The sequence below is a fragment of the Schistocerca cancellata genome, chromosome 4 (genome assembly GCF_023864275.1).
Source record: "Schistocerca cancellata isolate TAMUIC-IGC-003103 chromosome 4, iqSchCanc2.1, whole genome shotgun sequence".
NCBI lineage: Eukaryota > Metazoa > Arthropoda > Insecta > Orthoptera > Acrididae > Schistocerca > Schistocerca cancellata.
This window is the reverse complement of record NC_064629.1, coordinates 158,217,768-158,235,598: the sequence shown is the minus strand read 5'-3', so window position 1 is coordinate 158,235,598 and position 17,831 is coordinate 158,217,768. Positions and strand designations below refer to the sequence as shown.

At 38.3% G+C, this 17,831-nt stretch overlaps 1 protein-coding gene across 1 annotated transcript in view; it reads right to left on the bottom strand.

The window, feature by feature from the left end:
• Window positions 1-17,831, bottom strand: part of LOC126183975 (hormone receptor 4) — a 216,201-nt gene that overhangs the window by 12,288 nt on the left and 186,082 nt on the right. Inside the window, exons 10-13 of the mRNA XM_049926325.1 lie at window positions 16,839-16,967; window positions 13,433-13,558; window positions 4,756-4,948; window positions 237-364 (exon numbers count right to left, since the gene is read on the bottom strand). Coding sequence (XP_049782282.1) covers window positions 237-364; window positions 4,756-4,948; window positions 13,433-13,558; window positions 16,839-16,967 — 576 coding nt within the window. The remainder of the gene's footprint in view (window positions 1-236; window positions 365-4,755; window positions 4,949-13,432; window positions 13,559-16,838; window positions 16,968-17,831) is intronic.

The window sequence follows — 17,831 nt, the reverse complement described above, 5'->3', positions numbered from 1 at the left end:
GCCATGATCATGACTACTACTGATGCAAGTATTTTAGAACATATGAAGCTCAAAGGAAGCCAGTGACAAATAACCACCACCGCTAGGAACTACAACAATGGAAGTTTCCTGTTCTTCTCTCCAACTCTGTAGACTCATTAGTGACTATTTTTTAACATTTACATTTCTTACAAAACTCAGTTTCATAGGCCATGAAGAAGACTTAATAAATTATGAGAAATAATTATCTGACATACCTCTGGTAACCGCAGAATAAGGTCGTGGAAACGAGAGTGCTGCTGTGGAAATTTGTTTTCCACAAAACTTCTGAGACACATAGTATACCGCTCCTGAATTGCTTCCAGTTCCGTTGTGCTACCTCGACCTAGAAAGGAGTAAAATGTAAATGTAGCTATTTTAAATATGTCCTAAAATATTGTAAATAGTCACTGTGTTAATGAAGAATAACACAGAACTATTTTCATAGCTACATTAACAATTTTAACAGGAAATGGTGCCACACGTCAAACATTTAGATATGAAAAACAGTTGCAGCTTTGTAAACACAGAGTCAAGAGCAGATTTATGTACTGAATTTATCATCACATGCATACTAGGAAGATTTCCAAATGATCCCAGACATTACAAGACATCACTGAAGTAGTCTTCTGCAGTTACTTCACAAATGAAGTAACTTGATATTCTAAAATATACACGTATTTGACAATGTTAAACATGGGACAAGTTTATCAGTATTAGACACTACAAGACTGTTCATTACTTCATTCCACTTTAGTATCCATTAGCATATGTATCAATTTGGTTACATAGTCAAAGAAGGTGAAGTCAACATCATATGGACACTCACCATCATCTTTGTTATCATTCGGGTCACTTTTACATAGTATTCAGGTGAATTGTGATAGGTTAACAGTAGCTAGTAACTCCCACCCACCTAGTCTCAGTAGATTGCCAAATAGAGACCATTTAGCACAACACTCATTACTTGCAACACCACTAGGAACACGTAAAAGTTGCCCAACCACCTCCTCACAGCCTATATATTTCCACAGTTCTAAGCTGCAAAAATTGTTTCCAGATTGAGGCAGTAGGGATGGGTGGCATCACTGCTCTTGCTGTGATACCACTTGTCATAAGGTAAGGTTTACCCTGAACATCAACAATTTGCAGTGCAGTTAGAGGCAGACACAGGGGAACAGAACGTTGGGTTTTCTGCTGCTCTGGCTGTCTCACATGTACGAGGTTTTTGTATAGTCAGAAAATGTGTGGCCTGGTCACAATTCAAGTAAGTACAAGAATGTAGCTCAATAACTAACTATTCTTGTTGTCAGTTCCCCTGTAGCAGCTAACATTTTTGACCTGGACATGTTTACTCTTTTTGGGTTTTAAATTAATGATTCAGTAAATCTTGTTGCAACTGTCACACTGTTTCATGACCAAAAAAATCTATGTTCAAACTACCACCAACTTTTTGAACCAACATTAGGCTATACTAAAAACTTCCTAAACTCATATATCACTTAAACCTTCAATACTATTGCAGCTCTGTACAGCATGATCTGTCCTGTTTGTTACAGAGAACCATCCTGTTTGTTACAGAGAACCTGTGAAAGTTGAATTACACAAATTATCAGACTCAAGTGTCATCAAGCCCATAGGCAGACCATTGGGGTTATTAGTGGTCATTCAAAGATACCTAAAACAGTTCATTCAGGGTATTTCTGATTGTGCAAATTACCTGTATGACACTTTGGCAACAGGACCTACCTGGGAACAGCATTTAAAGAATTTCCAGGCACTATTTGCACAACTCCAATTGAAACACTTTCATTGTTGGTTGGATAAATGTAGTTTTTTTGCACCTAGTATAAAATACCTAAGGTAAATTTTGAGCAAGAATGGAATCGTGTGCATGCTAGTATATACTGACATGGTCATCAAATTCCCCACACCCAAAAACTACAATAGTTCTTTAGTAAGGTTAATTGCCTTGGGTAGTTCATAGATTTGATTATTTATGATCCACTTATCAGACATGGAAAAGGATGTCAATTTTATGTGGTCTGACAACTATCATTACGCATTTATGAATTTGAAAAATGCCTTAAATCTGTTCCTTTCTAGTGACATTCACACAGGAGAAGCATCTCTTGCTCATGACAGACAAGTCACAATATGGCATTAGTGTTATCCCACAAGCATCTAAACAGTAAGGAACAACATACAGCATTTGCATTCTTAACACTGCTCAGTACTCTCAAATTGAGATGAAAGATTTAGTACTCATATATATGCTATTAAAAAACATGTGCTCTTTTAAGGGAACAAGTTTCACTTATTAATGGCCCATAAATCACTAGTTTCCCTTTTAAACCCACACTCAATGTTTCCCAAGAAACAGCAGAATGTCTGAAACCATAGGCCTTGTTCCTTAGTTATTGTAACTATGAAATCCATTATAGGCCTACCATGCAACACAGTAATGCATAGGTCCTATTCTGCCCTCCTATGGGACTTAATACAGACGTTGGTCACTGTGATGATGTATGTTTTGCAGTATAGAATAATCTGTGGCACACCCACAATGAGTTTCCAATTACGGCATACAAAGTAGCTACAGCTACATCTACATCTACCGGTCAAGTATTGCTGCTGCCATAGAACATACAATCTGTCCTGCCTGTGCCTAAAAGCATATAAAATTCAACTCACTGGGCTTGGTGCTTCATGTCCATAACCAGCACACAAAGCCGTGGTATCTGGCTAGTTTCCACGTCTAGGTTTGCAACTTTGACCAGATCCTGTAATGGATCTAGAGTATCATAACTGGCCACAGGAGGCATCAACTTTTTGATTTCACGGCCAATCAGGATCAGCTAATTCGCCATTGCAACCAGTTCTGGCCACAGAAATAAATAAAAACAGTGCCACCAGACACAGCTGTCAAGGAGTCACAACAACTAGAACCTTAGGACTGGTACTAAGCCTGCTGGAAGATGCACACCCATTCTGCCATCCACATCTATGCCCCAACATCATTACAGCCTCCAATACCATGCCACATCCCCGTAGTTCGTTGAAGTCTCCAGTAAGCAGATGTGGGAACACACAAAGGAGAGCCTCTTTTACCACACACCCCTCTTCCTCCACCCAAACTGATAATTCAGGCCCCAGTGATCAGTCACAACTGGTGGTTCAGCTGGTCATATGCCAATCATCAGCCTCAAAAATTGCCACCCATATGGAATTGGGCAAATTGGTGTGGGGGAGATCTGAGCACTACCTTCCTCCTACCTTACTGGTCTAGGCATAAACCAGTCCAATATTGGTCCTAGCTGCTGGTTAAAGAGTGAAGAAATTTAGTTTATCTGTCCAGTAATAGTATTGATTCACATAACAACTTAAGAGATCTCTAGTTCCTATCACTCCCAGTGACGTTACATATGAACAAATTACTTTCTTGTAAATGTATACAGAAAAAAGGTTGTCCAATATACAGAACTAACTAGTTTATGACATTTGACACTGCCATTATGAAGTGGACTGATTAATTCTGTACAGCTGATGAATAGATAATTTTCCACAATGCTGTCAATACAATTTGATTAAGTTGTTGGGTACTGAAATAGATTTATTTATTTATTTATTTATTTTTTGTGGGGGTGGGGGGTGGGGGGAGGCCACGTTATGGATGCTATCTAATAATATTGTTGAGCCTTTACACCCTGAATGGATCACTGTAGACCACATGTAAGTCACACTACATTTCCCAGTCTATGTGGACAATGCTGAACAGTGCATTCTGTAACAAATTGGACACATCTTTAACATGCACCATGACATGTGAGTGCAAGTACAAGGGCTCACCAATGTTAGTGAATGAGCAAGTTGGTTATTTATTTATCATAGATGAGCAGACATGATGTATTGTAGCAAGAGGATAGAAAAACAGCAGCATAACAGCATTAAGTTATATGTTCTTCAGAACTGATAAATCATATTAACTTCTCATAGCTGGCAGTTATAGTTTACAGGTTGCTCACTTGAAGCATGTTCTCTGCACTTTTCCATATAACAAATGGGTGAGGATATAAACTTACACTCACTGTTATAAGTCTGGCCACTCTGACATAGCAAAAATGAATATAACACAATAACAAAAGCTAGATTTTTTCCCCAGAATCTAGGGCTATTAAATTATGCACAAAAGAATGTCTGTGCTTTAATGTTATCCACTTTTCATATGTAAGGTAGCATTTTGTTATACTTTAAGCAATAATTATTTGCATTCAACCTATTTAATAGCTCCTGATATCATTCAATTACTCACAATCAGCTTGTTGACACTCAGTCTGTGGTATTCCAGCAGAAAATCCTGGTACCCTAAACTGAAGAAGAGAACACAGTCTGCTGGCTGCATGGTTGCAGTGTGTGAACTGTATGATCTTCTATAAGAAGTGGAAGCATAGTCCAACATGTTTTTTATTTTTTAATTTTATTATATTTAATGTACACTGTAAACTGAGAGTCAACCATCTGGAGAGAGCACTGTCTCTTGAAATGCGTAGTTTAATTGTATCAAGTATTATGAAAGTGGTTGAATTCAAATAATTATTACTGACATGGTCTGTGGTTATGACTTTAGCTGAAATACATCCAGCCACTTTACTTTGATTAATTTTATTTTTGTCTTTAAAGGGGACTTCGTAAGATTACACAGCACACATTAAATACAATCATGGTTTCAGTAACTACCTTGATTTAACATTGTGATGACCTTTAAGCAGACATATTCTTCCATCTGCAGTTTAATTTTGCGAAACATGAGAGTAACATGCGTTATCTTTTCCACCATCAAACCTACATCTTGCCTCAACTGATCCATTGTTATTGAACGGCCCATCATTGAAGTGAGACATGTCTGCAGGATACACAGATTATTTGATACCTAGAACAAGAACATTGATAAGCTTGCAAACAAGTCAAGGAACAATTTTATCTTAGATATGTTTATTTGCTAATTAACAATGAAATCACATTTTGGGGAAAATCAGTTTACAATGGTAACATTTTCAGAAGGAAAAAACTTATAATAAGAATTACACAACTGATGTCAGTCCTAGAATGTCCTGAAGACACATCTTTAAAAAGCTCAGTATTTTCGCAACTGTGTCACAACACATTTACTCATCATTATCATTTTCAATAGCTCATTTAAAAAAGGGGGGGGGGGTACAAGATATGATTAAAATAATGAGACTAAAAGCAATGTCTGCAGTGACTTATAGGATATAAATTTAGTACAGAAATGAGTCAGTTACATGAATACATCAGTCATAAAAAATATATCACAGTGTACCAAATATCTTGTCTGCAATATAACAGATTTTAACACTTCTATGCCACTGAAGAGTACCTGCACACAGATTCTTAAGATATGTTGTTGTTGTTGTTGTAGTCTTCAGTCCTGAGACTGGTTTGATGCAGCTCTCCATGCTACTCTATCCTGTGCGAGCTTCTTCATCTCCCAGTACCTACTGCAACCTACATCTTTCTGAATCTGCTTAGTGTATTCATCTCTTGGTCTCCGCCTACGATTTTTACCCTCCACGCTGCCCTCCAATACTAAATTGGTGATCCCTTTATGCCTCAGAACATGTCCTACCAACCGATCCCTTCTTCTGGTCAAGTTGTGCCACAAACTTCTCTTCTCCCCAATCCTATTCAATACTTCCTCATTATTTATGTGATCTACCCATCTAATCTTCAGCATTCTTCTGTAGCACCACATTTCGAAAGCTTCTATTCTCTTCTTGTCCAAACTATTTACCGTCCATGTTTCACTTCCATACATGGCTACACTCCATACAAATACCTTCAGAAATGACTTCCTGACACTTAAATCTATACCCGATGTTAACAAATTTCTCTTCTTCAGAAACGCTTTCCTTGCCATTGCCAGTCTACATTTTATATCCTCTCTACTTCAACCATCATCAGTTATTTTGCTCCCCAAGTAGCAAAACTCCTTTACTACTTTAAGTGTGTCATTTCCTAAACTCCTTTACTACTTTAAGTGTGTCATTTCCTAATCTAATTCCCTCAGCATCACCCGACTTAATTCGACTACATTCCATTATCCTCGTTTTGCTTTTGTTGATGTTCATCTTATATCCTCCCTTCAAGACACCACCCATTCTGTTCAACTGCTCTTCCAAGTCCTTTGCTGTCTCTGACAGAATTACAATGTAATTGGTGAACCTCAAAGTTTTTATTTCTTCTCCATGGATTTTAATACCTACTCCGAATTTTTTTTAAATTTAATTTAAAGAATTAACTGAACAAGTTGGCCAAATTGTTTCAATCTGTCTAAATGCTAGTGTGAGGGAAGTGAATTTTATGTGTGTCAAGTTTTGCTGTACTCCATTATTATTAGAGCACTAAGTCTTTGAAATGTATTTTGGTCTTCTAGTTAATTTTTTAAAATGGTTGATAACACAATTAAGAGTAGCTGTGTAAATTCAGTTGATGGTTACTCACAGTCCTGTGAATGAAATAGTGTTTTCTCTTTGTGGAACATCATTATTTAAACCAATCATTAAATAATCATTTCTTCTTATTCCTATTTGAATTTAACCCTCATCTGCCCTAAAAGGGAACTGAATATAATCAGTAACATACGTAAGAAAGGATTAAACTTCTTGCCTATACGTCTGTTTTCTAACTATCTTTCCATGTAAGATTCAATAAATCTATAAGAGTCAACCATTGTGATTCAGTCACATTTGTTCAATTTACACCTATGTCTAAATATATACCCTGCAGGGTATTTATGGTATATGGAGGAGGGTACACTTGTAAGCTCTGAAGATCGTTTCCATCCATTTACGTACAGGGTGATCAAAACATTTCCATTTGAGGGCATTGACGCAGTGTATATGCAAGGTAGTGTGATGAGCACAATACCTGCTTCTTTATTTAAATCAACATGTGAAATGCTGGACACACAACTATATGCCACCAACAACACCCCCATCACACACTTCGGAACAGTGGAACCGACAGTGGACAGAGCACTACATGAGAAATGTACTTGATAGTCTGTTATAGCTGATGTGTGCGAGCCAATATTGTGGGCGGACTTCCTATGAAGTTTCCATCTTCCTCTCAATTTGGTTGCAGGGCTTCACCAGACTACTAGAGGGGATTCCGGGTCAGGGCACATCAGTTTCCCACCAACAGGAGATACAATTACTACCCTTTACAAAATACAAAAAAATAGACTCTGGAACCCAACCTTCAGGATATTATCAACAAGTATGAGGAAACTAAGAGAGAGAATATTTCTGTGCTTGCTGAAAACTCTGTCTTGACAGAAAAATTACATCTGTTAGGAACCGACCTTGAACAATAAATGAACTCACCTCACCCACTCACTCACTACTACATCAGAAGTTACAACATCGTAACTGTCATCAGCAACATTCACACCAGCAGAATCAACGAGCTTTCCAGGGGTCCCACTTGCAACAAGAGCAGCAGCACCTATTACCAACTTTCCAGCAATAGAAGAGGAAAAGGGTGAGGGACACAGCACAGGATGCACGTGTCAGTGTGGTGTACAACACTCCCAATTTGCATGCTACCCCTACATGTGTTACCTCTGCCACTCACAGACAGTATATGCAAACTGACAATGTGGAGTGGATCACAACACTGTTCACTGAATCAATACCATGCTGGGACCACCAGACCATTACAAAGTGCGTCACCTGATAGACTACGCACTGCTAAACATATAACAGACAAAATGCTATGGGTCGAGATTGTCAGACCACCAGGAAGTTCATGGGCTTCACCAATCCATTTAGTGACAACTTAGGCTGGTTCTTACAGACTTCACAGTGACTACTGTTTGCTGAATGCAAGTATAATACTCGATCAGTACCGCATATCTAACATACAAGACTTCACATGGCTAGCCCAACCACCTTTAGTGTCATAGACTGTAAGAAAGTGTATTTATAGATTCCCATGGCAAGTGAAGATGTAACCAAAATTGCTGTAATAACACTGTTTGGATTATATGAATCTCTATTCATGCCTTACAGTTTAAAAAACACTGCCCAAACGTGGCAAAATTTTAGAAAAGAAGTTCAGTTACAATTCCCTTTCAGTTTCTCATATCTTGACCACATTTTGGTCTCCTCACTACTGCCCCACGAAAATGAGAAATATCGCAGCTGTATTTCTGACACATTAGAAAAGCACAGAGTTGTGATCAATAATGACAATGTCAGCTCCGACAGAAAGAGGTTACATTCCTTGGTCACTCAGTCAGTCACGTGACAATTTGTCCTACAGCAGATAGGATCAAATTGTAATGCTCACCCTCACATCCTATCAACTATCGTGAATTAAGGAAATTTCTTGGAACTATTAACTTTTATCGAAGACACCTGACCAAAGTTGCAGTGATACAAGTGATACTTTGATTTCAAATGTTTCAACCATTTAAGTCAACAGGCCCTGATGGAATATTTCCGGCTCTACTGCAACAAGCAGGAAAAGAACTAACTATTTTCCTATGCAGACTGGAATTAGTCTAGTGGCAGGAGTTATTCCTAATGGTTGGAGGACAGTGAAGGTCATTTTCATCCTGAAGCCAGAGAAAACTGATCATACCATGGCTAAGGATATGAGACCGATCAGTCTGTCCTCTTTACTCCTAAAGACATTAGAAACACAGGTTCAAGTTAACGTTAGGGAAGGGACGTTAACTGAGGTTCCTCTACATGTATACCAACATCCACATCAGCCAAGCACATCATGTGAAACAGCACTTCACCAACTTGTAGGGAAGGTGGAAAAAGCACTACACTTTCATAAAATTGCTCTTGGCATCATCCTGCGTACCAAGGAGGCACACCCACTGCTGGTATGGAGACCATGCCGGATATGCCCCCCTACACCTTTGGGCTACAATGGAGGTAGTTGTGGGGCAAACAAGTTAAAACTAGAAATTATTGGAAGCCTTTGGGAAATCCAGAATTCCACACCAGTATAGTGAATGTGATAAATATGGGAATGAGCAGAGAAATGCTGGCTGACTATACAACAACTTCCAGCTGTTTCAATAAACATTTCAAGATAATAACCACCCATATATATTATAAAAGTAAGTGTACAATGTGCATGTCACTAAAACTCAGAAATGAGCCCCTGTACAATCAAGGGAGTTATATTGCGTAGTAGTCCTCTGTCCCTCATCTACGAAGAGGGTTCTCAGTTTTACCTGAAAGGCATGCCTCTGAAGATATAAGGGCTGGAAGGTTTTGCCTCTATAAATTTATAGAACATTTGAGAGTATTCGAGAACATTCAGGAATATTTGAAAGCATTCCACAACATTCCAGAATGTTCCACAATGATCCGGGATTTTCTGGAATGTTCGGCAATAGTCTGGAACACTCGGGAAGATTCCAGAATGTTTGGGAACATCCCAGATTAGAACTTTTAAGAAATATCTACACATAATAGGCACAGAGAAAGAAGTCCATAAGTGCAGACTATGTGGTGAGGGGGATGAAACTGCACCACATTTAATCTTCCCTATATGAAGCATTGGAGACCAAAAGAAACATAATACTTGGGCCATAAATTCTTGAAGAAATTGTCTCTAATAAAGAAATAATAAAAGGTCTCCTACTACTCTTTAAAGTTATTAGTTGGCTTTAATAGAATTATAGGGAAATAATCCGTACAATAAACTCAGTATCGGTGCACGCAACAATGGTCTATTACCACAATTGTTTTGTCTCCCTATGTAAATAGATCGATCAGGTTGGTGGAAGTAATGTTTCTTGATTCGTATTGGAAAGTGAACTCTCATAATTTTGAGGGTAAGTGCCTCCTATTTCAGTGTCTTAGGATCTTTTTGAGGTTTTCAGTCAAATTAAGCAAACTTGTGATGAAGTATGTAGCTCTTATTTCAGACTTCTATATTTCTCCTGTAATCCAACATGTAGGAGTACTATGCTGATGGAAATTACTCAAAAAATTGTTGAATGAGGGTTTTGTATGTGACCTCCTCCATCAGTGAATTACACTGTCAAGATTTTTTCCAATAAATCTCTGAATGACATCAAATTATCAACTTTAACTATATCAACAATTATGGATAGGATAGATTGTTATTCACTGTAAAAATGACATACTGAATTGCAGACAGGCACAATAATGGTATGTCGTGTGACGAGTGCCTCCCGTCGGGTATACCGCTCGCCTGGTGCAAGTCTTTCGATTTGACACCACTTTGGCGACTTGCACGTCGAACAGGCACAATGAAAAGACTGCTACACATTAAGCTTTCAGCCAAAGCCACACATGCATTCACACAAACAGGCACACGTCACATACACATGACCACTGTGTCTGGCTGCTGAGGCCAGACAAACTAAAATGCATCAAATGGAAGCAAAAATCTGCTGTGCAGCGAGGAAGGGGGAGGGGTAGCTGGGTGCGAGTGTGGGGCAGCCTGGTGGAGCGTGCAGGGACTAGAGATGGCAGACAAGGCTACCTGATCCAGCATCCTGATGTTGTGGGGGAGGGAGGCAAGGGAAAAAAATGAGCAGAAAGCAGAGAAGGGCAAAATAGTGGTGGGTGCAATGGCAAGAGCAGTGCACAACGAGGGTGTGCACACTCCACCAGAAACCACTGTTTTCTCGTCCCCCACATATACCCTGGTATCCCTCCCCCTTTTCTGCTCCAGTATGGACTGTTGCTCCCATTCAAAACATTTCAGTATGAGTCTGGCCTGAGCAGTCAGAGATAACAGTAATGTATGTGTATGAGGTGTGCCTGTTTGTGTGAATTTGTGTGTGTTTTTCTTTTCTGATGAATACTTTGGCTGAAAGCGTAATGTGTAACAGTCTTTTTGTTGTGCCTCTCTGCAACTTAACATGTCATCTTTGAGGTGACTGGGAATCTGTACTTTCCATAATTGTTGATATTCCAACTGGATTTTCCATTGTTCAACTTTAACCACAGAAGGATTTATGTTGTCGATCTACCTAGAATAGTTCCATATAGATGTGTCGAGACATTTAATGATTGTAACTATTCCCATAGACTAATCACTGATCATGTAGTCAAAAAATATCAAGTTCTTCTTCTTTTTATGTACATTTCATTAGATTTATTTTTATTCATGGGAATCTGCCAGTCTCTGCACCAGCAACTGATTATCTGCAAGTCTTTCAGTATTTTGCTACATCACCTTCTTTTATATGCAACTGTATCATCAGTCAACAGTCTCAGAGTGTAAATATGTTGTTTGCCATGTCATTTACACATATAATTAAATGAAATTTGATACTACACTTTCTGGAGTTACTTCAGATGCTATCCTCAATTTTAACTGCACACCTGGTTCCATGTTCCATAAACCATATTTTGTTTTCTTGGCAACACTGTAGAAATGTATTGAAGACTTTTTAGAAGTCAGAACCATGTCACCATTATCTACAGAATTCCAGATGTAATGAAGAAATAGAGCAAGCCGAGTTTAATTCAGCTGCTGATTGTGGCATCTGTGTTCATTTCTACCGAGGAAAAGATTGTCATGCATAAGAACATAACACAACAAATTGAGTTCAGTGATATAAGTATGCAGTTCTGCCCATCAGTCCTGTACCCAGAAGTAACTAGACATCCATTGTCTCCAGCAGTCTATGACAGAATACTGCCAAAATTACTGTTATTAGAATCATTTTAAGTATTATATTTCTGTATGGAGTGAACAAACTTGTTGGTAGCCACAAGTACCACCAGTTGCAGAAGGCATCAATAGGTACAGGATGTTGGTACATAGAAAACCTGGTTGAAAGAAACAGTTCTTCTATTCCCATACACATTTCAACACTACTTGTTAGCAGATACAGTGTTTCTTATTCTACATTTGGAAACATGTGCTGTGAGTTCCATTGGTTCTACCATACCAGATTGCAGTGGTTTCTGTATTGTATATCTATATGATGAAAAAATGGTTTACAAGCTGGACTGGCTTGCTGGCTTTTGCAGTATGCTTCTGTTCAGTGTGGAAAGTTCTTACCATGTGATGTAAATGAAGTTGGTACATAATCTCTATGTTCATGCAGTCTTTCAACAATTCAGTAACCATGTTAATAAAGACTTGCAATATATGATAATTTCTTGCTGAATAGAAAGCAGTATAGTTCTGCAATAATATAAAAGAGTTGGGATATCTCAAGATGTAATTGTAAATCTTTGTGAGTTCTAAGTGATGCTTCAATATGAATGACACAAATGATATTGTTCTGTTCAATATTTCACTAACTTGGATTTATACTGAAACCACATTCTTCTTACATTTTGACAAAATATATGAAAACAATGCCCATTTAATCTTTAGCACACTGAGCTGCAGTCACTTCAACTGCATATAGTCATTCTGCAGATCTGTATTTTGAAAAAAAAAAAAAAAAAAAAAAAAAATTAAAAAACCCTTTGTATTAAGAACTATTGACTGAAATTAGCACTTAAAAGCAAAAGTCAAAATGCATATATATTCCAGAATGAGATTTTCACTCTGCAGCGGAGAGTGTGCTGATATGAAACTTCCTGGCAGATTAAAACTGTTTGCCGGACCAAGACTCGAACTCGGGACCTTTGTTTTTCGTGGACAAGTGCTCTACCAACTGAGCTACCCAAGCACGACTCACGCCCCATCCTCACAGCTTTACTTCTGCTCTCTCGCAGGACAGCTTCTGTAAAGTTTGGAAGGTAGGAGATGAGGTACTGGCAGAAGTAAAGCTGTGAGGACGGGGCGTGGTAGAGCATTTGTCTGCGAAAAGCAAAGGTCCCGAGTTTGAGTCTCGGTACGGCACACAGTTTTAATCTGCCAGGAAGTTGCACATATATTGTCTGCGTATGATCAACCTCCCAACATGCCAACAAGTGAGTGTCCTTTATCCATTCAGTTATTCATTCATTAAGTATAACATAAGATACCATTGGCATAACTGAAGATGCTTTAAATTAAAAGGCAAAATATGTTTGCTGTAAAAAAGTAAACTTCTTTCATTGTTAAAATTAATTAATGATGCTAAGAAAATGTTAAGACCACTGCAACAAGACACAAGAAAATCATCACCTGGTGTTTAATGCACTACAACATATACATGTGCTTAACCTTAATTTCCCCTCAAGTTCCTTCCAAACAGTTATACAGGAATGGAACTGAAGTGTAATTTATCTGTCTTTATTTTCAGTTTTTGCATGAAAGAAATACATTATAACAGTAATCTCCTTGGTTTTTAGTATTCCCATGTAACTATGTGTTTGCTTTATCAAATAATAATCATTATTGTAAAAAAAAAAGCACAGCATGTCACAATTAATTAAAAACTGACCTCCTGAGTGAAGTCCGCTTCACTACTGTCGTTAGCAAGTTTATGAACTCCATGCATTGCTTGATACGCAGATGTTGTTAGAACCAACAATTCATGCCATTTGTGGGTCAAGAGCCTCGTATGAACCTGCAGCAGATAAAAAATTCATTTTAGGAGAAACACTAAAAATACTATAATACTAATTTGTCTAGTGAGAAAGGGGAGTGGACTTAAGAATACCGATAGGTAAAAGAACATTACAAGTATCATCATCATCATCATCATCATCATCGATAAACATTTTGGGTCTAATTATCCAGTTTACAACAAATTCAAATCTGCAACACGTGGAGACAGCAGAGCCTTACTATGTCACAACTGAAAGTTAACTTTATGTGAGGAAGTCCCCCCACCCAAACACATATCTCCAAGAAGGTGTTCAGTCTATTACATGAAATAGTGTTTTACAGCTAAGCATGTTAAAAAAAAGAACTTTTTAGGTGAAAATAAGTTCTAGTCATGAACTGATGGAATTTGTAAGATTATGGGTAAATCACGTTTTGTGTACAGTCCCTGTCAACGTTAGCAATCTCACAATATTGTTTGTAGCACTATCGTATGTCATGTTTTAATGTCTGTCAGTTTGTTTAAAGTGAATGATGAAGAGTGAAGTGTACATCAGTTCTACTTTTGTAAATGCTCTGTATGAAGCCCAAAGCACATACATAGTGCCAAAATTTCATGAGAAAGATTCAGATCCTTTATTTGCCATTGACCACATACACTAGAATAGTATTTCTCAGTGACATCAAGATACAGCTGCAATCAAAGTATTAAAATTAGTGTTCACATTACATGTACAATATAAGTATCTTAAATAAATCTATAATCTTAAAAATTAATATCATCATTGTCCGTACCATAGAGTTCTTTTATATTGTAACATGGATGTTATGTTAGCCAGTCACATGATTCCAATCTTAATTTTTTAAATGATTAGGATCGAGCAGCGAAAGGAAACTTGTTAAAACATTTCAAAGGCATTCACTATACGGGAGTTTCCTGTTATTGCCAACCTGTGCCTTGAGATGTCAGTGTTTGTTGTGACAGACCAACATGCAACACCTGCCCAATTCACCCACTCTGCAGTTTCTACTCCAGTCCAATCACAAATTTATTCTATCCCATCAGAGACAGGGCCACCTGTGAAATCAGCCATGTCATATACCCATGCTGCTGCAATCACTGTACCGCTGCTGTCAGTATGACAACCAACAAGCTGTACACCAGAATGTATGGCTACCACCACACTGTAGCTAAGAACGAAGTTGACCACAATAGGCAGCTGAGCACAACATGCTCAAGTTCAATGGCTGGATCACAACCCTTGCCATTTGGATGCTTTCCTCCAGCACCAGTTTTTCTGACCTACGCCGATGGGAGTTATCCTTGCAACACATCCTTCACTCCCAGAACCCTACTGGCCTCAATCATCTATAATCCACTGTCCCCACACCCTCTACCAGAGCTTTCCCTTCCTCTATCTTGTCACCCCCTCCAATCTATGCCTCCACGTCACCTTCATTATGCACAGCACCTCACCAGCTCAGTTACCCCTGTGTTGCATGCCTAGCCAATGCACCAGACATCCCTCCCTTCTGCATTCCTAGCCAGCAGACCTGCAACTACTCTCCAAGCCACTAGTTACCCATCCCTAGGCCCTCTTCCTGTCTCCCACCTCTTTCTCCCTCACCCACCCCAATCAAAACAGCACTTCAACCCGATCCACCTGCCAAAACGAAATCAACTCAATGCTTCGGCTATTCAGTTAGTAATCTCCTTTACTTCTAATTTATTTACAAGTACATTCTACCTTCTACCAGAACATCTTGTGTAAGAAGGTAATAGCTGGTTCCAAAAGAGGGAGATAACTGATTTCTTCATGCTTTGGAGGTGCTTCCATAGATCCAGATATTCTAAAAGATTGGAGGGTGTAACTTACAACCAGTTGTGTGTTTTATTTTGAAAATCTAAGAACAATTAATACATCATAAAACAGTTTTAGAACTCCAATGTAAACTCTGTAGTTTAATATGTCCTTCAGGTGTTTTGGGACAAAGGATTTGTCCAGGTCATTTTTGTGATATAAGCAATGTCTAAACTGGACTTTTATGGTATAAGATATGACGACACGAAACTTTTAAAATTTCATCTAGATAACAATAAGCAAGCTGTCTGTGTAGGTAGAGAGAGATCTAGCATAGAACAAATCAATGTAACGTTTCCACAGGGATCTGTGTTGGAACCTGTCTTGTTTTTGACAATGATTCCTATCCTCATTAATGAGATCCAACACAGTGTTACATGTAAACAATATATCCTTCCTCCACTGTAGTAATCACATTAACAGCCTGCAAAAAATGTGTCGGTAATACAACTGTACAAGCATATTATTGGTTTAGAGTAAATGCATGTTAAATAAGGAAAACAAAACACAGCAGATTGCTTTTTAATTTAAATACCAAGCTTCCGTCTGATGACCCGATTTTTGTCAAGTTCCTGGAGTATACTTTGATGATAAGACACTGAATTAACAGTAAGTTATCTAAGCTTTGTTGAAAATTACTATGAATTGTGTTCCTGATGTCCACATTAAAATATCTTGCTTAACATTTTTAAAGCCTTTTATGAGAGGCGACTAGTTACATTCATCACATATTATTGTGAAAGTACATGATTATAATTGTTATTTGATCTTCATATAATGCAGACTGCAAACAGCTGACACACACACACACACACACACACACACACACACACACACACAAAATTGGTTGTCGAGATCAGTTAACAGCTGTGAGCACATGTGGTATACATTAGTTAAAAAGCTTGGCACAAGGTATCTCAGAACATGCATAAAAACAAACAACAAATGAGAGATTAATTGCCCAACCATTCTATAGTGGAGATAGTCATGAATTTTAATATAATTTTGTGGCTTGGTGGTTCAGTGTTAAAGTGTTAGACAAAGGAACCAAATGCCTTTGGTTCCATCTCTTGTCAGGGCTAAGATTTTTATCTTTTCACATCTTTCACCTATGGTAATGTTTGCTGAAAGCATCTGACACTGAAATACAGTAGCCAGAGCTAATACTGATTAATTTTCTCTTTGCTAAGAAAACAGCTGTTACAGCCACCACCAGATGGTAAATTAACATTAATTCTCAATTTATGCAAGGTAATCTTTCGAAGGTGAATCGTACATAGGACAACGAGGTAAGAAGCATTGGTTTTATAAAAAATAAAGCTAGAATTCTGTAACAATGACACACTTAAATGACTCAGAAGAAAATTCATAAGTACAAAAATAACAGATTAACAAACCCATAGTTTTATGGAATCACACAGTGTAAAACTTCATGCTCACCTCTACAGGTAACTCCAAGTAAAAAGGAAGGCGTTTCGTCCACTGGACCAGTTTGTAGACAATTGAGTCACCTATCTGACATAATTTCTCTGAGAGATCTGATTTATGATCAAGAAGTTCATCCAAGTTCTGTAACAAAATAGTTTCTTGAGTTCACATACATAAAACGTAAGTTTCAAACTTTCATGCACTAACATAGTGTACTAAAGCATAAAAAATATTTTGAAAACATCTGTATACAGACTATAATGAAGACATTAACAACATAGTTATTTTTTTAATAAAGTGAAAACAATTTTGAAAGAAAATACATAGCTTGACAAAAGAAGTGATCAACTCAGAAGACATGGTCAGATGTCAATGTGACTCTGTACACATACACACTATTGGTAAGTATGTAAATGATTTGAGTTGCAGTTCTCTGTGACAAGTATTATGCCCACCAGAGTGCATCAGTGTTATTTGTGTTTAGGGCTGTTACCAGGGTTTGTAGGGTATATAAGGGGCATGAATGATGTCAGATGTTGAGTGATCACTGTGAAGGACACGCAGATGGCACATATGAGACAGTATTATCAGGACCTGGAGGTGTTTGAAAGGGGCCTCGTTGTGGGTCTCAGTTTGGTCAGCTGACCGAACTGTGCCGTATCCAGATTTGGGGGGGAGGGAGGGGGGGGGGGGGGACTGATGTGCCAGTGGTCCAATGTTGGACTGCATGGCAACGTGAGGGCAGGAATATTCAATGTGAAGGTTCCGGTGTTACTCATGGCATCAAGTGCAGGAAGGCATCGGGAATGACTTCAGGACATGGCTGATGATAACTGAGAGAACATTTTGCATCCTCATGAGTTACTGTTCATGCAGGGTGGTACCATTTTTCAACAGGACAATGCTTGTCCACACATGGCACATATATCTATGAACTGTCAGCATGATGTTGAGGTACTCGCATGGCCAGCAAGTTCCTCTGATCTGTCCCCAATAGAATGTGTG